At 31.3% G+C, this 25,468-nt stretch overlaps 2 protein-coding genes and 1 long non-coding RNA gene across 3 annotated transcripts; all 3 read left to right on the forward strand.

Moving 5' to 3' along the window:
* Positions 1-380: 380 nt before the first annotated feature.
* Positions 381-3,198, forward strand: LOC127706600 (uncharacterized). The gene is made up of 4 exons (XM_052211254.1): positions 381-615; positions 1,775-1,817; positions 2,565-2,728; positions 3,161-3,198. Exons 1-4 carry the CDS (start codon positions 381-383, stop codon positions 3,196-3,198), a joined length of 480 nt encoding a protein of 159 aa, XP_052067214.1.
* A 217-nt stretch (positions 3,199-3,415) lies between these two features.
* On the forward strand, positions 3,416-5,486 carry LOC127706217 (uncharacterized). The gene is made up of 3 exons (XR_007984327.1): positions 3,416-3,583; positions 4,020-4,232; positions 5,450-5,486. It is a non-coding gene; the product is annotated as an uncharacterized LOC127706217 (long non-coding RNA).
* A 923-nt stretch (positions 5,487-6,409) lies between these two features.
* Positions 6,410-24,010, forward strand: LOC127706601 (uncharacterized). Its single transcript, XM_052211255.1, has 23 exons — positions 6,410-6,527; positions 6,721-6,885; positions 7,403-7,612; positions 9,248-9,290; positions 9,795-9,967; positions 10,409-10,582; positions 11,196-11,405; positions 11,977-12,180; positions 12,770-12,940; positions 14,169-14,387; positions 15,033-15,075; positions 15,482-15,645; positions 16,398-16,571; positions 16,835-17,044; positions 17,501-17,543; positions 18,094-18,248; positions 18,527-18,709; positions 19,232-19,373; positions 20,448-20,519; positions 21,126-21,286; positions 21,738-21,914; positions 22,482-22,694; positions 23,964-24,010. Exons 1-23 carry the CDS (start codon positions 6,410-6,412, stop codon positions 24,008-24,010), a joined length of 3,471 nt encoding a protein of 1,156 aa, XP_052067215.1.
* The last annotated feature ends 1,458 nt before the right edge of the window (positions 24,011-25,468 follow it).

The raw sequence follows: 25,468 nt of genomic DNA on the forward strand, positions 1-25,468 counted from the left end.
TTTATTTTGGGGTTCATTGTGTCATTGAGTTAGTGTTTTATTGATGTATACCACACATCTCCTTGTAAGAAAAGGCAAATCTACAAATAATTTACTAACAAATTTTCTTAAATTTGTATGCATACAGTTTTCCACAAATGAGTTGAAGGGTTTCGTGGGATTTTTTAGCTATTCTTCTCCCTAAATTGATTTGTATTCTTGTTAATGACATCATACAGTAACATGCCTTTTTGAAATTCCAAAACCACATGACATATTTTAACCAATATCAAAGCTTTGATCCTTTATTGTCAATCTATATACCAGATAGATAACTTTGTGTCATTATGTTTTCTTACAATAATATGCTGTCTTTATGTTTATAAATACCTTATAATAGTATGCTTTTTCCTTTTCTTAAAACAGAATGTCCCGTAACAACAGTAATACCATCCCTTCAGAATGGAATGTCTTGTAGACTGTTGTCATCTTGTACTGCTGTGGACTGTTGCTTGGATGTAAACATCATAGGTCATTCTATCAACACTGTCCTAAGGCTTGACCCCTGCAACCAGAGACTGACCATTGGTATAGAGAACCTTGTGTTTAATGTTTCCTTGTATGACTTTGATTGGGGTATGTATTTGGTCCATTTCCAAAGCTTCCACAGTGAACTTATATAATTTCTAGGCAAAGGTAGTTTGCATTTTATTAACAATTTTGTTTGAATACAATTTAGTTTTTACTGTTTTAGACTCACTCAACATCAATAATTTAATTTAAGATCAAGGTACGGTAAATGAGCTAAGTCATAGATTTTGGTCAAATTTTACATGCAACTTTTTACTCATTGAACTATAACTGAAAAAAAAAAAAATGCAGTTTCCTGAATTTTTATCTTCAAAATGTTGAAAATGGGCTTCATATGATATGTTTCTAGACTAAAAACAAGCAAAGCCTTAAATCATTTTTGTCCTCCACACGATCCGTTGCGGGGGACATAGAAATACTGGGCATCCATCCTTCCGTCCAATCTTGTTAGTGCTCTCACATGTACAATTCTTGCCAGATTTTTATAAAACTTATATCATAGATTTATATCTTCAATGTCACAGACGAGTTCGAAATCAGTGCCATCAACTATTTTTTGAAGAGTTATGCACCTTGGAAACATTAATTATATGGAAATTTGCATCGTTAGTGCTCTCATGTGTTTAATTCTTGCCAGATCTTTATGAAGCTTATATTGTAGGTTTATATCAGCAATGTCTCAGACTCAGACAAGTTCGAAATTTGCTGCAGATCAATTATTTTTAAAAGAGTTATGCCCCTTAGCAATATAAATTATATGGAAATTTGCATTGTAAGCGCTCTCACATGTACTATTTTGCCAGATTTTAATCAAATTCATATCAAAGCTTTTTAAACAGCAATGACTCGAACAATTTAAAAAAAAAAAGTGCCGATCAAATATTTTTAACGAGTTTCTCTTGGAAATATTAAATATATTGGGAATTGCTCTCAAGTCTTCAATTCTCTAAGATAATTTTAAAAAGTTTTAAAGAATGATTTAAAAATTATTTAAAGAAAAAACAGAAAATTATTTTTAGCTATTGCCCTTGGACAGAACAGATAAAATATGTGCAACGCGGGGGACATTGGAACTCTGTTCTTATATGCATATTTGGATTGTTCTACTCACATGGCAATTTTTTTAATTTGCTGGTACATTTTGAGTTAATTTGATCTGACCTTAAATATAAAGTAATCTTGTTTTACCTAATTTATTTTACAGCCACTGCTCATAAACTGTACATGGACAATGTGTTCCGTTTAGAGTAAGTATATAACTTTGATTACTGTAAAAATTATATAGGTGTAATACCACCAAATCATAGTACGTCACATACGGTTGCATACGAAAAAGGGTCGAAAAAAAAAAATTCCCTTGAATTTGACAGTTGTAGGAAATTAATCCTGCATTTCATTGCACTAAAAAATTTCTGAGTCATAAACATATATCTTGGGTGTTTCAGAGCACCCTTATTTTTTTATTTGGTGTTTCTATAGAATATTTTGGAAACTTGTGATTACATGGTTACTAAAGCTTGTACACAGGAAGAAAAGGGGTGAAAATTTGATTGGTTAACTTCCAGTGATGGTTATTTTCTTATATGCAATGAAATGTTATGTGAAATTTTGTCTATAGTACTGGACAGGATAAAACTTTACTCATGCCAAGTATTTCTTTATTTGAAACAAAGATAAATTCTGCACAATTTTTTGAAAAGTGCAAATTGAACAAAGACTAATAGGGGAAAATCAATGGTGGTATTACACCTATAGATCAAATAATTTATTAATTGATGAGAACAATATAATGTTAAAAAAATGACTGTTTTGTTTAATAACTTGTATTATATAAGAGAAACCTGTAGAAGAAATAATGATCTCTTCATTCAGAAATCAATTGAAATAAATATTAGGCAATTTGATAGATGAAAAGATATAAATTTGGAGCTGGATAAAGAGGTAAGTAGATAGGTATTTGGATCTATCAAGTTATGAATTTATACTCCTTTCAGCTATGCCATCTATGACTTAGAGAGTGACCACCAATATATGATAGAGTTGAACATCAGTCTATGTTTTGAATCATCAGAACCATGCATGTTTACACAGGCAGTCTTCTCTAACACAAAACTGACAAAGAAACCTTGTGATTGGCAGACTGGATTTGTTAATCAAAGTAAGAGTAAACATCTTTTGCTGTCTATATAAAAATAAGAAGATGTGGTATGATTGCCAATGAGACAACTCTACACAAGAGACCAAATGATACAAAAATTAACAACTATAGGTCATCATACAACCTTCAACAATGAGCAAAGCCCATACCGCATAGTCAGCTTTAAAAGGCTGTTTATTTTTAATTGAAAACATTCAGATTAGCCTTAAATACTGAATATATATTATATACTATTATAAAATCTAATGTCATTGACCACTCAGGAAGGTTAAAGCCAAAAAGTTAAATAATAATGTCACAGAATTTTTTCTTTTATAACAGAACCTGCCTTGTGGAACGTTTCATTCAAATGTAGACAATAATAGTGAAAATTGGTTTGTAGTTCCAATATTTTTGTTGCTTGTTATGTATCTTCTTTTTAAAAAAATTAAGATATCTATCTTAAAATTGTAATTGGCCTGATTGAGTAGTATGATCTTAAAAAATGTCAAAATTTCAAGGAAACATAAATTGAAAACAGAAAATTAACAAAATATTTGTAACAGCATTAATTTGTAAAAAATTAAATGTTGCAACTTATATTTTTGAAAAGATCAGAAATTGTGGTTTTATGTCTAATTGAATTTAACTGAAAATCTCTGGTTTTCATATTATTGACCATAATTTCATATTTTTTGACAGAGTTTTCAGTGTCAGAGTGGAGAAAGGTGCATGGGATTGATCAAACCAGTGCATTATCTCCGATCGAAATCTCTAAACTGAAGGAGACATTAGGTATAGCTCCATACCTCAGTGATAAAGCTTGTCAGAGATATAACTCTCCATACAGCCCACCACTCAATGGATGGAGAACAGGTAATTTTAAAACATAATTTGACAACACAATCCATCTGTTTCAGTTGGCAATTTAGTAAGAATTAAAGAACAGAATCAATATTTAGTCTTAGCGCAAGAAACATTCATATTTACTTTCATCTGATTTTGTTAGATAATGATATTTTGACACCTTTCCAGTGTTATCCATAATATGTAGCATGTATGGAGCCATAAAGGACTAAAATTATTATTGCATAGGACCTAGAACTTTATAGTTTTTTTCTCTAATTTTATCATGGATTCTGTTTGCTTTATCACCAACTTGCTGTAATCATGTTATTCTATTGTAACTTTGAAGCCAAACAGACTCAAGTTTTTGAAATTGAAAAGTATGCAATATATTGTGAAAATTCTCATTTTTGAAAACATGTACAGCGATCACAGATTTGATACAAATTATGTAACAATTTTACAGAATGTAGTACCCACATGTCTGAATTGAAGACTCTACCATTCAATATAAACTGTTATATTGACCAAACCTGTACAGATGTCTTATGTTGTATGGATATAGGACTGCTCAGTACCTCAATGGAAGCAGAAGTCAAGATCGATCCATGTGACTTCATGTTGACTGTCAGGATAGAAAAGTTGACCTTTGAACTGACCTTATTTGATTACCAGTGGGGTAAATACAGTTAAAGCCTCATGATTTTGCATACATATGAATAAAAGATGTGAAGTGTACATCAATAAAACAACAACCCTAGGAAAGAAAAAGCAAAAGACATGTAGACATTTTCAACATACTTGAAAGTTTAGTCAATTGAGAAATACAAGTACATGTTTTTTTCTCTTCTCATAAATCATTTTATTATCCCAATAAATAGGATGTTCAAGGATTCAAAGGAGTAATTTAGTTAGGGCCATATATTTCCATGATTAATACTATGGATTCATTAATATTCGTTAGATACCAATTTTCGTGGATTTCGTGGGTACTTGGGAACCATGAATTTAAATGTTCAACAAATTACAAATTTTCTAAAGGAATGTATGTAAACTTTGCCAAAGCCACAAAATTAAATATCCACTAAAATGCAAGTTTTCCTCAATCACGAAAATTGGTACCCATGAAATTAAATGAATCTACAGTAAGTTAAAATTTCAAGATAAAAATTTTGAAGTTGTTAAAAAGACATGTAACAATATTTTTTTCAAAGTTTTATTTTAAAGTGTTGTTTTTTACATCCCAAATAGGCCAAATATAGAGATTTTTGAGAGTTAGACAAAATTGTCCAGATTTCAACCAAAATTAGGCCTAGAAAACAGAGCAAGGCTTCAACAAACTAAATATTCGAGTCAGATAGGTAGAATGTTATAACAAATATTATGTTAAAAGATCTTTTTTGTTGACGTATGGTTCCTTTCCGAGAAATTAATGTAAATTTAAACTCTTCTATAAAAATTCAGTTTAATGTCTTAGCATGAAATATAATGTCTTATTCAATCAAGTACAATGTATTAATATAAATAAATTCCAAACAAATTCTAAAGAAAAATTTATGAAAATTCACAACATTCACAGGTCTCCTATAGTATAGTTATACTTTTTTATATAGATGAATATTTACATTATATGTAACTAACATATCATGACAAAATTTGATTTTTCAATTGCTCTTGGTTTGGTATGGCTATTTCTTTTTTTGTCTTTTTGTCTGAAAAAAGACCAACCAATTTTATAACATAACTTATTGTGAAATTTAAGGCAGTAAATTGAAAAATGAGATTTATTATAAGAATATCAGAGGTTAGAAAATTATATAAAAGACTATGAAATTTAAGGTAGTTAAAGATGCCCCTTTATTATGTCATCTTTAATTTGTGTAATCATATTTTCAGGAAAACAAGAATATTTTGACTTGTATGGAGTAATGCTGATACAGTAAGTGTTTACATTGAAATGTGTTGCTCTTTTTTTTTAAGTAACAATTTTAGAATAGTTATGTCTTCAATGTATTAGTTGTATTTTCATTCTTTACACTCAACCCAAATTAAAACATTTTTGTCTTTTCTGATTTGAGTGTTACAGGAGCTAAGACATACAGTAGGTGGAATAAACGTATTCACACTTTTGGGTATTTAGCTAATTTGCTCCTAATGACTGTAGAACTGTCTCCAAATAACATTCTGGCGTTCTGCAACAATCACTTTTTAATTATGATGTCAAATATTTTTAATTGTGACGCAAAATTTTACTAGAACTTGTTTGACTTTAAGTAATGGCGGACAAACTTGCATACAAATGTAAATGCATCTATTTTCCACACAAGGAATATACTTGCGATCCTCTTGTATTGACCCTTTAGGTTCATTTCAGAATAAACATTTGCAATAGACTATTGATAAATGTTACAGCTTGCCTCTTAATTGCAAGAATGTATGAGGCGAGGCATGCCATTCAGATAACTTGTAGGGTACACTCAGATATGTATGCACTGTTTGTGTGTTAGTTCCTTTATTATGCTTATATTATATATGAAGGTATACTAATTATTGTCCATTAAAATTGTATATGCTTTGACATAAGCTTTCATGCATCTCCATTTTAAGCAGTATATGGGTTTCAACTTCAGTTACTGTTTAGGGAATGGAATTTTCACATTGATCAAATGAGGTTTGGTAATGAATAAATACTGAAAGATCATTATTATTTTTGATGCTATTGATTTTTCTTTCCCTTTTGACACCACTCAACTTATCCTGAAAAGGGGTGAAAACACACATTCTCTTATTTTGACTTTTTCTACCGACAGATTTTCAGTTGACAACTTATATGAAGAGAAGAAGTACCTAATCAATATGAACCTGACCACCAGTTTTGAAGCCAGTGGAGCTGTAGAGTCTCATGTGGTTATCTTTGAAAATCATTTACTACCTAAACAAGCTTGTCAGTGGAAGTCTGATTATTTCATCAAAGGTAAGAAAAATACTTTTTGATTAATTAAATACAAGTTGATTGAAGACTTTTTACCAATGCCATTAGTATATTTAGTAGTTATAAAAAACCATATGCACATAAATCTTTTAATCATTTCTGAAATTTTACAACTTTTCATGTCCTCAGACAGGAGAAAATTAATACTTTCCAAAGTATTTTTGTTATTTTCTAGGATTTTCCCTGTATAGTTGGTTATCACACAGAGGATTTAAACCTACAGATGCCTTACCAAAGTTCATGCTGTATCAACTCTATGAAGAGACTAACCTGGCAGCTTACTTCCTAGATAACAAGTGTGACAGGGCTGTTCATCCTTATAATAATGGATGGTCACAAGGTAAAGATGTCTGTATAGTTAGTTGTCATACATAAAGCCAGGGATGCCCTATTGAAGAAATCATATGCCAACTGTATCGAGAGATATACTGGGATGATTTATAGTAAACAAATTACCATAAAAGTGGTAACAACAATATTTTTTGTCATTTGTATGAAAAACTGAAAATAAATCAAATGATGAACAACGTGTTCAATGTTTGACAATAAATGTTGTTACCTCCCTTGCTCTGTTTAGTTGAATAAGCTTGAAGATACCTTAAAAATTTTGTATTGAATATATGAAGGAACTAGACTGACTAAACCCACATTGATATAGTGACAGAGCTCTTTATCTGAAGTGTAAAGTTTTAAAATTTTTGACAGATGTAAGATGGTCAGTTTTCCAGGATTTTAACTGGAAAGTTTCGTTTGTGAACATCTTTGAATTTTTTTTGGGGGGATTACAATGAATTACAGAAAATAAATTGTTTGGCATTATAATCAGAAGTACTGTATTCAATTTTAATTATTATCAGATTGTTCCATGAACCTGACCTTGCCAACACTGAAACCAGAGGTAGCCTGTCACATCTCAGATGTCTGTACAGGCCTGACTTGTTGTAGCTATAACCAGTTCTTACAACAAACATTTGAAGTAATGTTCCAGCTAGATCCTTGTGAGAATAGACTCAGTATTGGTATAGAGAAGACTATGTATAACAGGACATTGACAGACTTTAAATGGGGTAAGCTGAATGTGGTGATTCCTGTTCTTTGTTGTGGGGATTCATGGATGATTAATGTTAAGTGGATATTCAGGCTTATTCAGGATAAAAACATGGTGTAAAATGAATTGGAATTCTGCTTTGTACTAAGACAGACCCCATTGCATGATGATACTACTGTAGCCTTATATTTATTAGTATGTAAGCTCACAAAGTCACAGTCAACTGGAAGATATGTCATCCCATGTGATTGACTCAATCTCTGTAAAAAAGCAATTTAAAAAGCTAAAAATACAAAATTAAATGTCTTTGGTATGGTCTCTCACAATCATGGCATGAATGCTACTACAAGTCAACTGAAGAGATTGTCATAGTTACTTAGGGCTGTTCCATTAAAACAGACAGGGTATGCAGCGAAGGAACTTTAAAAATAGGGTTATCACCCAAAGAAGCAAATTTTAGAATTTCATTTACTTTTTCACAATACAAAAAAGTCTTTGACACTCACCCATTGCTGTGATTTTGAAGTGCCTTCCCTGGGAAATGTATTAAGGGAGTAGCACTCAGTATTGATCCGTTATGCATAGTATCATTTCTGTGTTAATATTTTAGTAATGGTTAGTATGTAAAAAGATTGAATGATAATTATACCCCACGCAACGAGTTGCGGAGGGTATAATGTTTTTGACCCATCCGTCTGTCCGTCCGTCTGTCCGTCCGTCAGTCCGTCAGTCCTATTTCTTGTCATCGCAACTCCTCTCAAACCACACAACAGAATTTCACAAAACCTTTTTAGATAGTAAGGAAATACTATGTAGTTGTGCATATCAACAAGAAATTAAGATTCAATTTTTTTCTAGGAGTTACGCCCCTTTGAACTTATTTACTTTAATGTACTATTGCAACCTTTTGTCATCGCAACTCCTCTCAAACCACACAACAGAATTTCATGAAACCTTTTTTCAGATAATAATGACATACAACGTAGATGTGCATATCGACAGGAAATTACGATTCAATTTTTTTTCCAGGAGTTACTCCCCTTTGAACTTATTTGCCCAATATACTTCTGCAACTTTTTGTCATCGCAACTCCTCTCAAACCACACAACAGAATTTCATGAAACCTTTTCAGATAATAAGGACATACTACGAAGATGTGCATGTCGACAGGAAATTACGATTCAATTTTTTTTCCAGGAGTTACGCCCCTTTGAACTTATTTGCCCAATATACTACTGCAACCTTTTGTCATCGCAACTCCTCTCAAACCACACAACAGAATTTCATGAAACCTTTTCAGATAATAAGGACATACTACATAGATGTGCATATTGACAGGAAATTATGATTCAATTTTTTTTCCAGGAGTTACGCCCCTTTGAACTTTTTTGTCATCGCAACTTCTCTCAAACCACACAACAGAATTTCATGAAACTGTGTAGATAATAAGGACATACTATGTAGATGTGCATATTGACAGGAAATTATGATTCAATTTTTTTTTCTTACACTTATTTTATTTCTCCAATGACATTGTTGGGACGTGGGATATGTGAGCACGCTCACTAAGGTTCTTTAATTGTAAGAAAAACTAATATCAAAGTTGTTTATACAGTTGTAATATTTTTACTTTACAATCTTTTTGATTTTTCAGGAGAAGATAATTATTTCAGCATGCAAGGCATTGCCAGAGTTAGGTGAGTGTTATTCTTGTGAGGTTATTTGTTTATGATATATGAACTATGAGTTTTTTAATGTTATTATCTCATTTGAATGGGATGGTCAGTGAACATTATTTATTGTTTTGGATGGGATCTGGCCGGTTGGATGTCTAAGGAAAATAAATTGTATCAGAAATCAGAATTAATATTATACCATAGAAAAAGACTATTATTCTGAATTGTTATTGTTCCTGGAAGACATTCATTTCACATTTTAAAAGTAAATTTATTTGAAGGTAAAAATTCATATATTCTGAAAAAAACTTGAATCGTAGGTATCCTCTACTCTACATTTCTATTGCATTTTGACTTTATACAGAATATATTTTTGGCAATTATATTAAGTTAATTAACTTCTGATCACTAATTAAGTTAAATATTCAGTTAAAATTTGTCTTATGTAGTTAATCTCTTCTGGGATACTGAGGAGTGGGGTTTATTAGTAGTCTCACTAAGGATATATCATTTCTTTGTTGATAGGTACAGTATAGAGGACTTACAGACAGAGAGGATGTACTTAGTAAATATAGAGGTGATGTTCTGCTACGAGACTAACATGCCACAGTGTGACAGTGACAAAAAGTTCACAGTATTAAAGAATACCAAACTACCTAAACAGCATTGTGATTGGTCAAGTCATTCTATACCCTCAGGTAATTAGAGTCATGTGGTTGGACTAGTAGAATTTGAAACTACCCTAAAAATTGTGACTTGTATAATTGTTGGACTTTGCTTATCTTTAATTTTTCTGAACAAGAAAAACAATTAATTTTATCAAACAAAGAAATTACAAGGTCAATTGGTATTGTCTATTTTTAATTAATATCTTGAATCAATCAGTGGCCTTTACTGATATCTTTTAATTATCAAAAAATAATTAGCTAACAAAAAGGAAGCACCTTTATAGATTGATGACTAGTTATAATTAATACCCAACTTTAACTTGTTTAGTTGCAAATTCCATGAAATGGAAAAATTTTCTTAAAACATTTGAAAAAATTTTCCCCATTTTATTTTTGGCAGCATCAAACTAAGCTGTAGACTTGAAGATATTTCACTACATTTTCTGTCAATCTTAATCTTTATAACTACAGGGTTCTCCTTATCCAACTGGTACAACGAGTACAGTTTAGTACCAGGAGCCAAATTAGAGGACTGGATGATATCGTACCTACTCAATGACTTGAGTATCTCTTCATATCTCAATACTCAACAGTGTAGACGCAGTGACAACACATATACACCAAGTACTAATGGATGGAACAAAGGTGAGTTTATTCAGAGGACATGCTGAGACTGATATGTACTTGGGTGTTTCACCTGAGTAACTTCTATCTGAGTGGATTATAATGTATTTTTAGATATTAGATATTCTTAGGAAAGTTTAATAATTTTATACTGCAACCCTGCTATTCACTCAGTCAAATTGTATTGACTGTAAAAAAATGTATCATGAAAAATATGCTTTCTTAAACCTTATTTTGAGAGATTATAAAGGACTAGAGGTATGGGGCATTTTTGTATAGTCTATTTCATGTCTTAAACTCACCTAGTGTATGTAGTTTTGTGTATTGCAGTATAAAAGGAGTAATTATACATTGATCCATGTTTCTGGTATTAACTTCATCAGATACACTCGAGAAGCCAAATGCACAAAACAGTATAAAGAGCATAAAAAAAGGCTAAAAAAAACCAACCCCAATATAATATATAAATCATCACAGAAAATATGTCATCACAAATAATGTTTTAAAAAAGGTTTGTAAATTATACAAACAAAAATTACTAGCAGTCTGTGTTTTTTCTTCAAGCTACACATGCTAAGAAATTGACTATCAAATTCAACATTTTATTTGCCTATTTTGTAAATCATTTTTTCAGCCTGCATCAAATCAGTGTCATTGCCCAGCATTCCTGATCCTACTTCCTGTCACCTGACATATGACTGTACCAGTATCGAGTGTTGTGTGAATGTTAACTTCATTCCAAGGTCCTTTGGATTTTACCTTCACATTGATCCTTGTTCATATGAGTTGATAGTAGGCATAGAGAAGTTCCGAAGAAACATCTCCCTCACTAACTACAAATGGGGTAGGTATTTCCTAAAAATATCACATATATGATTGATTAATGCTAGTTTATTGCCATGTCAGCACAATTGGACTATGTCACTGATTTCTATGGTCTGAGATGACAACAAGCTGAAAATGATTAAAAACATTGATACTAATATAGTATATAACATTTTCTTTTGAAGTAAAAAACTAAGTTAACATTTAGTATTAAAGTTATCCTTGAAATGAAAGATATAATGTTAAATTTTTTGTAGTAATGAGAGATATACTTTTAATACATGTACAAGGTAGGAAATATCAAACTGTAGGTAAAGTCATCAATATTTGTTGATTAGTTGGTTTATTTAATTGGCAGTTGTATTTTATAATTAGAATTTCAGTGTTATGAGAAAACAGTTAAGTTTTGTCCTCTTTGGACAATTGCTTGGTTGCAAAAATTATAAGGAAGCTACCAATAGGTAACCATTGTACACACCTCATGCTTTTAATGAAATAAAATTTGTTCATTAATGTCCTAGGAAACACATGAACTGATATGGCAAATTTTTTCCTGACATAATTATGTATCAAATTTTTATCATTTTTAGGCCAGATAGAAGATTTATGGTTAGTTGGTGTTTTCCATCTGTCCTTTGCTATAGATGATTTACCAGGGGAGAGAATTTATGTAGTGAGCCTCAATATGAGTGAATGTTTTGAAGATGGTCAACCCTGTAATACAACTATAGTTCTTAACAAAAGCAGATTACCTAAAGACTTGTGTGTCATGGACAACAGTTACTATATTGCTAGTAAGTTTTATTTTTAAGAAACTTTCAAAATGAGAGAGAATATACCTGATGAATTATGTTCAGTTATGTTGTGAGTTAACTAAGTGAATATCTTGCCAGTAAGGTAAAAAATCGTTAACTATATTGCTGTTAAAATAAATAACTTAGCAAATGCAGAATCAATTTGTATTTCTTGTCTTAATTTAGATAAACTATGTAACTTTTAGACATGATGTGCAGCCAAAAAAGATTTCAATTCTGACCCACTCAAGTTGCAGATGGGACAGGCAACTTTTTGTGAAATTTTGAAGAAGAAGAAAAAATATACATCACAAAATATTTGCCTTAATGTTTTTCAAGAGGAATAAGTAGTCTTTGATTTTTTTTTAAACCAGCAAATAGAAAGGAAGTATACTTTGTACAAATATAAATGAAGTATTATTTTTTGTGTTACAGTTTGCAAAAGTTTATATTTATATTTTATGGGTAACAAATTTAGGTACTTTAACACCAATACCAATAATTCTAATTTTAGATTAAATATTTTATTAAAGCTCTTCCGACGTACAAATTTAAAAAGTGTTATTTTCATTCATGTTTTTATTTTCAGATTTTTCACTGAGAAACTGGAAGGCTTCACACAATGGAATGAATCCTTATGCTCCTTTACCTGATTATGGCAAATCATTGTTGTTTGAGAAACTAGGAATCTCTCCATATCTACAACAGGAGGAGTGTGGAAAGAATACGGCCATGTTTAACCAGACTGTTTGGACTGATGGTACCATTTATGTTTTATTTGATCATTGTACAGTCAAACCTGCCAAAACAGTCACCTTGTTTCAGCAGTCACCTGCCTCTAAGGGTCACTTTCAGACCCTCCCAAACTTTTTCTCTATATAATTTAACTCTTTGAAGTGGTCACTTGTCTAACACAGTCAGTTGTCACCTAAATTTTGCACCAAGTCGTCATTTCGACTTTTAACAATGGTCATTTTAAAATTTGTAACTACCATTATAATCATGACGAAAAATATATGTGTTAAGTATCGAAGTCAAAATGAGAATCAAACCTTTTGCAACCGTGATCGTGAAATAGGAGGTGAATTCGTGAATTAATTGTTTTCCTCTCCTTTCAGTTTCTTTGAAAACTGCACCACAGACTTATTTCTCCATGAATATTAAACATCTCAAAGGTTTTTTTCAAAATTACATTGCTGGAATCTGCCATTTTTTATTTGTCTATTTGAATGAACAATAACTCTATGGACTGAAAGCACTAAAACAATTTGCCAGAATCCTGGCCACGGGTGATGTCAGAATCTGAATTTTTGGAACCTCTTTTAAAAAGCTACCTCCATTGAGCATTTACTTTTGGTACTTCCCATGAGTGACTGCTTAATAAAGATTTGACTGTACTAACAATATCCTCTGGTTAGGATTTATAGCATGTCTTTTTTACAAATCTTTGTATTCTTGAACATTACTATAGTGGTGGTGTGTAAATGTTAATGTTTAATCAGTTATGAACCTTTAAATACAAAAATTGTTTGATTTTTGAGGGATATGACATTTAATGTTGAAGAATTATGACTTTTTTCATCTAGGATTTTGGTGTTTTGGAGATTAATGAATCTGTGTTTCAAAGGTTATCTGATTTTTTTAGTAAAAATATTTGAAATAGTGAGTCTGATATGGTTTCTGATTAAAAGCAATTGTCATAATTTACTGCATGTATGCATAAATTAACAATTAAATTCAATATTCTTTTGCATTTTTTTCTTGGATCCTAATTTATTTTTCTAAAGATTTAAATGATGATTACATTTTGTTGTCACATTATTATTTTTTATAATGTATAAATATCTCAAGGCAGAGTATGGAATGAAGCCTCTGTTAAATGGTCCTTTCTCTGGACATTATCTCCAGAACTTTTTAAGTTAAGCATTTAAATTGCAATAGGCATTTTACAATTCAGCAAGACTTATATGATTACAAATGTATTTCAGCCTGTCCTCTTAATACAACTGTATCCTGGACGTCTACACCAGATGTTGGAATCCCCTGTCAGATTTCCTCCCTTTGTACTGGCATGGAGTGTTGCCTACATGCTGACCAGTTAGACAGAGACTTCCAGACAAAAGTTATAGTGGATCCATGTCAGTTTGTGGTCAGTGTTGGAATAGATAACTACATTCACAATATATCTTTGGCCAAGTATGAATTTGGTGAGTCTTTTTGTAGATGGTGTTTTAAGTTTGTTACTGAGAATTAGAAATCCTTTTATATTCAAAACATGGAAAAAAACTTTTTGAACACTCATTTTCTATATTTATTTGCAGAATTATATTAAGAAAATTTTGTGTTATGTAAATTATTTGGACCTTTTGAGTCTGAAATAAAGATTATCTTAATTATCTTATCTTATTAACTTTTTTTTAGGAATTTTACAAGAAAATATAAAAAAGGTTGATATTCCAGTTTAATTATCTCCTCCTGAATAACAAACATTTTTAAAGTTACCTCCCATGGCACAGATTTTTTGATTTCTCTTTTAAATTATTACTTAATTGTAATTTTAATTTATATCTTTTAAAGAATAAGAACAATATATTAAACTTAGTATTTTCAAAATAATATAAGAGAATTCTTTGTTCTGCTCAATATTTGCAAATTTAAATACAATATATGATGCCAACAAAAAAGGTAAACAAAATATCAAAGATTGCAATGACTTCACATATTGTGCTTTTTGCTTGGTTTAACATTGGTTAATATAAGGTATATATATATGTGCTTGTTAAAGAATTTAAAAAAGAAGTTTTTTTCCTTTGAATAATTTAAATTTTATTATGAAGTAATATATTTTGCAGGAAAGTTGAGCCAGTTTTCTATAGCAGGAGTAGTAACTGTCTCGTGAGTATTAGTTATTTAATGTTATAAGAAAAACTGCAAGACAAATTGTGACATGTTGCACATGCAATTTGCCTGTTAAAGAATGCTGATTCAAGAAAAGTAATATTTGCTAATATTTGTGTCTTCATATTATTGTGGTATTGTACTCTCATTCAAAAGATATACATTGATTAAAAAATTGGAATAATAGTATTCATATCTCTATATAACACACAATTTGATTTGCAGGACTGAAGTAAACAGTAGTAGGATGCTAAATACAACAAAAATCTTATTGCTTAAGAGTTGTTGACCAGTATAGTCAAATTTAGTTTACAATGAACCTTTATTGATTCTTAACCATGTGTACATGCAAATTATCTTCACAACAAACAAAATGTAAAACAATACTGTGACTTTCCTGTAGGTATGCCATAGAGAAGATTAGTGAAGAGCATTCCTACATGATGTCCATGAATGTATCAGTTTGTACAGAAAGTCAAGAATCCTGTGAACAGAACTATGTTATTCTAGACAATGTGTTGTTACCAATTCTACAGTGTGAATGGGATACAGGATTTAGTGTGGCTAGTAAGTATAAAAGGCACAATATCACTCAGATACTGGAAAAAGAACTGCTGTTATAAAAGTAAGTTCTACTCTTCTGAAGAATCATATCCGATCATCACCGGGTTTTATATAATGGGAATTTCTTATGCCCTTACTATATATTTCATATTGGTTATTTCTTCACATGCACCTCTTGCTTCAGTCTAGTATGATTATGTGCATCATTTATTTATCTTGTAGGGCACAGTATTTTATTCCTCCGAATTTTCTATTTCTGAAAATGTCAGTATGTCGTTACAATGATATTAATTCTAGATTTATTCTCCTCCCAAATGAAGAGTATAAATTCAAAATTGTAAGAACCAGCAATTGTTTGGTGAACCATAAATATTTTGTTTTGTTATATTTCTATTTATAGTGATTCATAGTAATTAAGAAATTACTCATTTAGATATTCTGAAGAAGAAAAATCAAAAGATAAATAATGATGCATCATGTATAAGCCAGCAGGAAAGGGATGAAAAACTACTTATTATAAAAATAAGAAGATGTGGTATGATTGCCAATGAGACAGCTCTCCACAAGAGACCAAATGACCTGTAGAAGTTAACAACTATAGGTCACCATTTGGCCTTCAACAATGAACAAAATCCATACCGCATAGTAAGCTAAAAAAAAGGTCCTGTATTAGAATTAGATAATATTTGTGAATATTTTGAAAGGAAAAAAGTCATACAATGAAAATGAATATATTTTTTTTTTAATATTTGTAGATTTCTCCTTGTCAGACTGGATGATAGATCACAAGATACCACCAGCATCACAGCTATCAGACAACATGGCTTCCAAACTATTCCAGTATCTAGGATTATCATACTACCTTAAATCTCCATCATGTAGTCGATCCAGTAATCCTTATATACCTTCACAACAAGGATGGAATAACTGTAAGATATTTTGGCAAACACACAAAATATGTATTATATGCATTTTGTCTAATGTGTACTAAGTATTGAATCTGTGATTTCATTATGTACAAGGAATTCAGTCTGAGCAACCCGACTGACCCACTATGATACCATACCAACAATATAGATAATGTTTCGTGTTTTCAGTATGTAGTAGGAATATCTGTCTGAGTGACCTTAAAGATTCACCTTGTAGTTACCATGCCAACAATACTAAATTAAATGATGATTTGTATTTTCAGTATGTACAAGGAATGTTAGTCTAAGTGACCTGACAGACCCACTGAGTTGTTATTTAGACTACACATGTTCTACTGTGGACTGTTGTATTGATGTTGATAAAGTAGGAAGGACCTTAATGGTTTCTATGTCAATAGACCACTGCCAACAGAAACTGACGATACAGCTAGAAAGACTAACTAAGGATGTGTCACTTCTGAACTATACATGGGGTATGGTTTCATTATAACTGTTTTGTCAGGCTATTTGAAGTTTATTGGTCTTGTAGAATGAGTGTTGTATGGTAAAAACATATACCAACATAAGGTTGTCATGAAGTAATCATTACGAAATATATTTTATGTTTTTTAGAATAAAAATATGATCAACATAATTTTTCCTATTAAGGTAATAAATTATTTTTACAGCAACAGAATAAATCTTATTAAAATTTAGTTAACTTTTACCTAGCAGAAATTACAGGTTTTAACTTCTGGTATTGACTCTAATTACGATAGATTGACCAGTTGTTAAAAGGGCTTCAATAAAGCTATTGGTTTGACTTATTCACTGTTAAATCTGGTACCATTTTTAAGCAAGAGGGTATCAGTAATGTTGTATTTTTTTAAAAAATTTTGATAACCTACTTTGGATTAAAGAATGAGGATTAATGTTATATTTTGTTACAGGAACTCTGGAACAGTTAAGCTTGTTAGGAGTTCTCAGAGCAGAGTAAGTGCCATTATTTTATGAGATTTGTTACATCAGCATATTGTACAACACTATGGAGATATTTTTACACCTGATTTATTGATAAATTTCACTTAAACATTACTTAAGAAGCAGTGACAAGTTTTCCTGGCCTTGCGGTCATAAACATTTGGAGTACAATTTTTGTACTCAGACTCAGAATCCAACCAATCAATATGTTGGATTTGGTGTTTCAAGCACAAATTTTGTACTCCAAGTACTGAGTAAAGTTTTATGATCGTATGCTTGAACACCAGTTTGTTATATTATATAAAAATTCATTTGTAATTTTAATTTAAATGGCTGATTAGATGTAATTCTTTTCCTTTTTATATTTGGCATTGGTTATGTCTGTGATAACTATTCAGAAGTTGAAAAATGGATATCACCTTCAGTAAAAATAGCAGAATAATTACAATAATTTAATTTATTTCCTTAAAGTTCAAATACTGACACTACATTATGACATTAAAACCTTTGATATGACTTGTTAGTTTTATCACTTTGACAAAGTATTATTTTTTTTTTTCAGTTTTTCAGTACATAATCTAGAATCAGAAGACAGTTACCTTGTGAATCTTGATCTACATATGTGTTTTGAAACAACTGGACCTTGTGTGTTTAGTACATCTGTATTAAGTAATGTCAAATTACCACAGACAAAATGTGATTGGTCAGCAGGCAAAGGTTTGTTTACACGTATTTTCTTATTCCTGGTATATTTTTATCAAACTGCTATCATTTTTAATTAGAACATACTTTTGAAATTCTGATTGAAGTATTTGTATGCAGCATTACTTGTTTCCTGTTGACTAATAGTTTCAAATATAAATTCTTGTAATAGCTGATTAAACTTACAGTGAACTCTGGTGCTAACATTATTTACTTTTCATGAAATTTTAAATTAGCATTGATCACTATTATATCTGTTAAAAGCTAAATCCATCATTCATCTGTTTCTTTAGATTTCTCATTGACTAAATGGCTGTCAGAGAAATACTTGACAAGAACAGTAGGAACAGATATCCTTCCACAATGGGCCATTCTCCAGCTTAGAGAAGATTTAGGACTATCCAGATTCTTGTCTGATCAACAGTGTTATAATGTGTCCAGTCAGTTTATGATTACTGATAATGGCTGGAATTCTGGTAATATTACTTCATCATTGTTCAAAAGGATTTTACTTTTAAAATTTAATTTAGCTATTGATAAAACTAAGAAACTGTGTAGAAATGGGATAAACATCAATAAGACAGCAACCGAACAACAAAAATAACCAAAAGATATCCATTTATTGTTGAGTAAGGAAATGGCAAATGGTTGTTTTTGGATGATATACACTTACTGACTGGCTATGAGGGCAATAGCAAATATGTTATCCCTGAGATATAACAACAATATGTACTTTTTCTATGGGAACATCATATAAAGGAAATGTTTTTCTGTAAGCTGCCTGATGGTAGGCTTATTTCAATTGTGGTCTTACATTAATATTATAGGTTTAATATCATTTTAAAGAATAATTTTCTCATATTGAAGTGATTTTCCTACAAAAAATCTGTGCAATCAAATAAATTAGATTTGGAATTTGTGCTAATGGTCAAGGATTCACAATAACAAATGCACGCATTAATTTTTGAATTTACAGTAATTGTTTTTATGTTTTATAGAATGTGTCAATGATGTGAGTGTACCAGATTTATCAGGAAGTGGTGTGGTATGTTCAATACCAACGTCCTGTACGACCTTGGAGTGTTGTATAGATACACCATTACTTTATTGTTTTTATGTTTTACAGAATATGTCAATGATGTGAGTGTACCAGTTATATCAAGAAGTGGCGTGGTATGTTCAATACCAACGTCCTGTACGACCTTGGAGTGTTGTATAGATACACCATTACTTAATTGTTTTTATGTTTTACAGAATGTGTCAATGATGTGAGTGTACCAGATTTATCAGGAAGTGGTGTGGTATGTTCAATACCAACCTCCTGTACAGCCTTGGAGTGTTGTATAGATACACCATTACTGAATACCTCCATCCAAACTTCTTTAAGCATCATTGACTGTAGAAACACACTACATATACAGATTGGAGAAAGACAGACTAGTATCAGATTGAATGAAGTTCCATATGGTAGGACAATGTCATTTATATATTTGTTTGATGTGTTATATCAGTAAATATCTTTGTTCCAAAGAAATCAATAATTCAGATAACTGCCTCAGTGGACTGGTGGTATCATGCGAGAGGTCATGGGTTTTATTCCCTGCAGGGTGAAACCAAAGACTTGAAAACTGGTGTTGCTGGTTGTCAGCTAAACATGCAGCATTTAGGAATAAGAGCAAAGACTAGTCAGTCCAGAGTCAAAATAATGTGTCTGGTAGGGTGACATGTTTTCCTGCGAACTGTTAACTTGAGAACTAGCACGTTAAAATTCAGACTCAGCGTTTTGGTCTAGTAGTATTCAAAGCAGGGATCATGTTCATAACACATTAGCATGTAATTGTCCTGAATATGCATTTGATTTGCCACTAGGTGTTATACAGTCATCCATCTTCATCAATGCTTCAGGAAAATATGATATGGAAAATCCAACAAACATTTTCATTGAACCCCCTTGTAAAGAAATTGTAGGTCTAATAAGAAACAATTACTCTCATTTTCATTATTAAAAAAGAAATGTACCTTATTTTTTAAAAAGTAGAATAGAGGCTCACTAAATTGAGACAATCTGTTTGAAAAATTTCATAGTCATTTAAACTGATGATTCTCCATAACATTAGTTTCATGATTTGTATTGTTAGATCTGATTGTATGTATCATGAGAGCTTTTATATACATGTACTTATAAAAAAAGATATATGTTGTTAATGTTAACAGGAATAATGATTCTTATTTTTTGGTTACAGGTATTGAGACTACATTCTCCATGTTTGGAATAGTTAAATTAATGTAAGTTCATATGTTGATAGATTCATTACAGCCGATTTCAATGAGTGTGTAGCTAAAGGTAATATCTTTGGTTAGCTTGCTTGCTAGCTGAACCGTGAAGTCATTGTTAGGTAAGGTATACTACCCTCCTTTCGAAGTAGCCTAGTCCTACAGACAGATAGATTGGTTATCTGTCAGACTAGTCTACTCTTAAAAGAGGGTAGTTTACCTAACCTAACAATGACTTCACGGCTCAGCTAGCAAGCAAGCTAACCAAAGATATTACCTTTGCCTACACACTCATTGAAATCGGCTGTAATAGTGTAGATAGGTTTTGAAGTTCTTTCAGTTAGTGAAATAAAAGTACAGAAAATTATGTTTTTTAGTACTATATATTCAATATCATTTCCTAGTATGAATTTATCATAGAAATAGTAGGGATAGAAAAGATACAGCATCTTGAGAATCTGGTTTGAATGAATCACAATAGATATTTCAGTTCTAGGTAGTAGTGGAAATTGTGTGTATGATACTTGACTGTAAACAGAACTTCCAAATTATCGAATAAAATCAAAAGTGTAAATTTGTAGAAAGCAAGTGTGAATGTTTTTGTTTTCTTATTTGCAGATACCAGATAGACAAGCTGAGCCTCGAGAAAGCCTATAAACTCAATGTCAATATATCAGTCTGTTACGAGACTGGAGGACCATGTCAGCTAAATGTACAGGTCTTCAACAATACAATACTCAATCAGACAACTTGTACGGATGAGGGATTTCTGGATAAGGGTAAATATAAACTTTCAAGGAATGCATGAAATTCTTCAACCTGAATTTTGTCATCTTTATGTTTTTATTCTTATTTATAAGGATTTTTTTATTGGTTAAGAATGCAATTTTAAAATAAATCAACTATATAAATAATCTAAGTTTTACTGGCTTTTCAGTTTACTTATATCAAGGACCACGTGATCTTCTATTATCAACTTACATCTATTTTCAGTCTATGCCATACTAGCCACTTTCTTTTAACTTTCAGTGGAAACTATAAGGTTAGTGCGTACCAGCTTTTTCAGGAATGATAGATTTACCCTTGCAACAACTCATTATGGAGATCATTGGTGACCTACTGGAAGGTCAAATATTTGCCCCTAACAACATATTTTCCACCTTCCGTCTCGGTGGATTGTCTGTTGATGTCTACGTATTTGTTTATGATTTTTTTTGTGTATTTTTATAGCATTTTCATTAACAAAATGGCTGACAGACCGAGGACTGACAACATCCTCTACAGCCACTGATGTTACAGCCAATGATTTGATAATGGACCTAGGACTAAATGATTACATGGGACCTACCAGTAGATGTGACCTAACAACACCCCCCTACAGCCTGGCTGTGAAGGGTTGGACTAATGGTAAAATATCTGACAGCTTATAAGATTTGTTTGTTGATATACATAGTTTTACAATAGTATATTTGATGATGTTTAATAGCCGAAAATTTAGGAAAATTTGTCAAATGGTCTTATAGGTTTCTCTCAGTTCTAGCTATTAAATGATTTTTTTTAGATCTGCACTACTGGAAAAATGGCCTTAAAAGTACTGGAATACAAGCATTTTCTTACATATGCTTATTTTGAATAATATTTCAAGTTGATATGAAAATCAGAACTTTTTGGAATGTATGAACATCTGGATTTAGAATGATTAAGAATGATTTTAAATGCATGTTTCTGTTAATTTTTTAAGTGTATTTATATGGAAGATATGTGTTATAGTTCCATTGTATTATCATAAGATTATGATATCTACTGATATCATAATCTTTCAAACATAGGGAAACCAGATTAAAATTTGTGGGAACATTGGAAAAAGTTTTCTTTAAAACTGTATTTGCAGAAACTAAATTCTAATATTTAAGGACTTGATTTATCTTTTGAAATTCTGATTCTATGCTATAAATGCATTGTTATATTTTACAGAATGTTCTAACCTGACCAAAGCAGGACTGGATCTCACAGGTGATATAGCCTGTCACATACCATCCACATGTAACTCTATGGCTTGCTGTGTCCAGTCTAACTTACTGAGGAGGTCTCTGTATACCTCTATAAACATCAATACATGTCTATATACAATGACTGTCACTATAGAGGACCTTCAGCATGAAATACAACTCCTGAATTATAAGTGGGGTATGTACCTTCTCACGATTGTGATATCCTTCTATAGTAGTTTTATTTACTAGAAATTAGACATATTATACTGTCACATTTTGTTTATATAATTTAAACACGATTGTAAAATTTCACATTGCTGATATTTCAATGGCCACGTCTTCACCTTGATTACAAACAACAGAGTATTTAAAAATGTTCAATCTAATGTAATGTCTTAGTAACTATGTAAGGCATGATACTGATTTTTGTCGAGCCTGCGACTTTTGTCGCAGAAAGCTCGACATAAGGATAGTGATCCGGCGGCGTTAACTAACTACTTAAAAGCTTAATATTTCTGAAGGTAGAAGACTTGGATGCTTCATACTTTGTATATAGATGCCTTATGTTATGAAGTTTTTGTCTGTCATATGTCCTTTGTCCTTGACCTCATTTTTATGGTTCAGTGACTACTTGAAAAAAAAGTTAAGATTTTTTGTAATGTTAATTTCTCTCTTATTGTGAGTAATATGATAACTATGTGCATACCTTGCACAGTCCTCATGCCTGTCAGACAGTTTTCACTTGACCTCAACCTCATTTCATGGATCAGTGAACAAGGTTACGTTTTCGTGGTCAAGTCCATATCTCAAATACTATAAGCAATAGGTCTACTATATTTAGTGTATGGAATGATTGTAAGGTGTACATGTCCAACTGGCGGTTGTCATCTCAACTTGACCTCATTTTCATGGTTCAGTGGTCAATGATAAGTTTTTGTGGTTAAGTTTGTTTCTTAGATACTATATTTGATACGTCAACTATATTTGATCCATGGAATGATTGTAAAGTGTACATGTCTGTCTGGCATGGTTCATTTGACCTTGACCTCATATTCATGGTTAATTGGTCAATATAAAGTTTTCATGGTTTGGTCTATTTCTAGTATACTATAACCAATAGGTCCATACATTTTTTTTTTAGATCAACTATGTTCAACGTATGGAATAATTGTAAGGTGTACATGTATTTCTGGCTTGATTTATCTGACCTTGACCTCATTTTCTTGGATCATGATAAGTTAATGTGATACTTGTAGTAAAACTTTATATTTAGGGCTATCAACATAAAATCCATGGTAGTAAAGCAGGCGAGACATTTCAGTTTGTGCACTCTAGTATTTATTACATATGCCTAATTTGATGATAACATATACAATGTTGTTGTAATATACTAATAATGCATTGCAACCAAATGGGTGTTTTGTGTGCTGTTTTTGTGCATACTTAAAATATTTGTCTCTTTTAGGAACTAATGAAGAGATACAACTTCATGGAGCATTCCGTTTGAAGTAAGTTTATCATATATTTATTTCTTTTGGCAATTTGTTTTTGTCTCATTGGAGTTGAATTGAGGTACTCCTTAAAGTAAAAGTCTATACTGTTTCCTACATAAATGTGTAGCCAAGAATTTCTAAAAATCAGTACATAAAAATCATTAAATTTTCTCTATATCCTTAATATGTACAACAGCATGGTTGCACCCTAAGAAGAAATATTGGTTGTATGAATTGTTTTAAATCTTTTAAACAGTATAACAGGTGAGAGTTTTTTTTTTTTTTTTTTGATCTGTGTTGAAGGCCTCTCTGAGACTTTGAGATGAAGAGCAGCATTAAAAGCGCTGTTCCTTTGCTTATTGTGTGTTTTTTAGCTGTGCACTTACTGATTTTGTGTCATGGATGGATACCCCATATCCTTTGTTTTTCTATTACAAATTTTTATACAAATTTCACTGTAGATATGCTGTACATAATATTCCATCACAAGGAAAGTTTGCCGTTGATGCTGCTATCCATGTCTGTTTTGAGGCTGGTAAAAGTCCATGTAGAAATGAGTACAGTGTGATGAAGACATCTGATCTTCTGTTTCCTTCCTGTGATAGTCTCCAAAACATGATGCCATTCAAAGGTTTGTCAGAGTTAAACATTTATTGTAACTTAACATGTGATGTGTTACTATTTTGGAATTTAGAGAAGTACAAGCTTATAATTGGTCAAATACCTGACATTATCTTACATTTCTCTAATTCTGCATGCATTCAAACCCAATTTGATGAGTTTTATCAAATGTATTGAACCGTATTGATTTATGTTCTTACTGTTTCTTTCTTTCTGTTCTTTCCACAATATCCATTCAGAACATTACACTCTACATTTTCTATTTAATCATTAGATAACACACACAAATTCCACAAGTTAAGCAACCAACAATCAATCAATTTCCACAACTTAACTTAGCTGAACAATATTTATCAAGTGTCTATATCTTTTTTTTTTAATTTATGTGTCTCAATTAGGCTCCCATTTAAAAGTTTCCAAATTGAATAGATGGAGTGGATAAGTAGAAATCAGTTTGGTGCTATGGTATAATATGAATTCACCTAATAAGATCTGACTGTACTGATACTAATTCTTTAAAAACAGGGCTTTCCTTTGACTTCTGGAAACTGACAGAGTGTACAGTCCAAAAGGGAGCTGATGCCAGAACAGGTATTGTACTATATTTATAAGTTTGATAACATCAGACATAGAATTCTCTCCTGATATTAAAACATTGATCATGGTTATTAAGCAAAATCATATTAGTAACTTGACATATTCCAAATGTAAGACAGACTTTAACAGCATAACCATACACATGTTAACCAATTTTCTTGCATGCAGTCATATTATTTCAATTTTGTTTCCTATAATAGCTTAACCAAGAGCCTTTTAAAAAACCATGTCAGATGAAACTAAAATTACTCAAACATTA

Source organism: Mytilus californianus, unplaced genomic scaffold, assembly GCF_021869535.1.
Source record: "Mytilus californianus isolate M0D057914Y unplaced genomic scaffold, xbMytCali1.0.p SCAF_6, whole genome shotgun sequence".
Taxonomy (NCBI): domain Eukaryota; kingdom Metazoa; phylum Mollusca; class Bivalvia; order Mytilida; family Mytilidae; genus Mytilus; species Mytilus californianus.

Bases quoted from the DNA above. Each gene is read 5' to 3' on its own strand.
- LOC127706600 (XM_052211254.1), top strand. From the start codon at position 381: ATGCTTTTTCCTTTTCTTAAAACAGAATGTCCCGTAACAACAGTAATA. The intron at 616-1,774 runs GTATGTATTTGG...TTTATTTTACAG, and splicing joins CTTGTATGACTTTGATTGGG to CCACTGCTCATAAACTGTAC. The intron at 1,818-2,564 runs GTAAGTATATAA...TACTCCTTTCAG, and splicing joins GACAATGTGTTCCGTTTAGA to CTATGCCATCTATGACTTAG.
- LOC127706601 (XM_052211255.1), top strand. From the start codon at position 6,410: ATGAACCTGACCACCAGTTTTGAAGCCAGTGGAGCTGTAGAGTCTCAT. The intron at 6,886-7,402 runs GTAAAGATGTCT...AATTATTATCAG, and splicing joins TAATAATGGATGGTCACAAG to ATTGTTCCATGAACCTGACC. The intron at 9,291-9,794 runs GTGAGTGTTATT...CTTTGTTGATAG, and splicing joins CAAGGCATTGCCAGAGTTAG to GTACAGTATAGAGGACTTAC.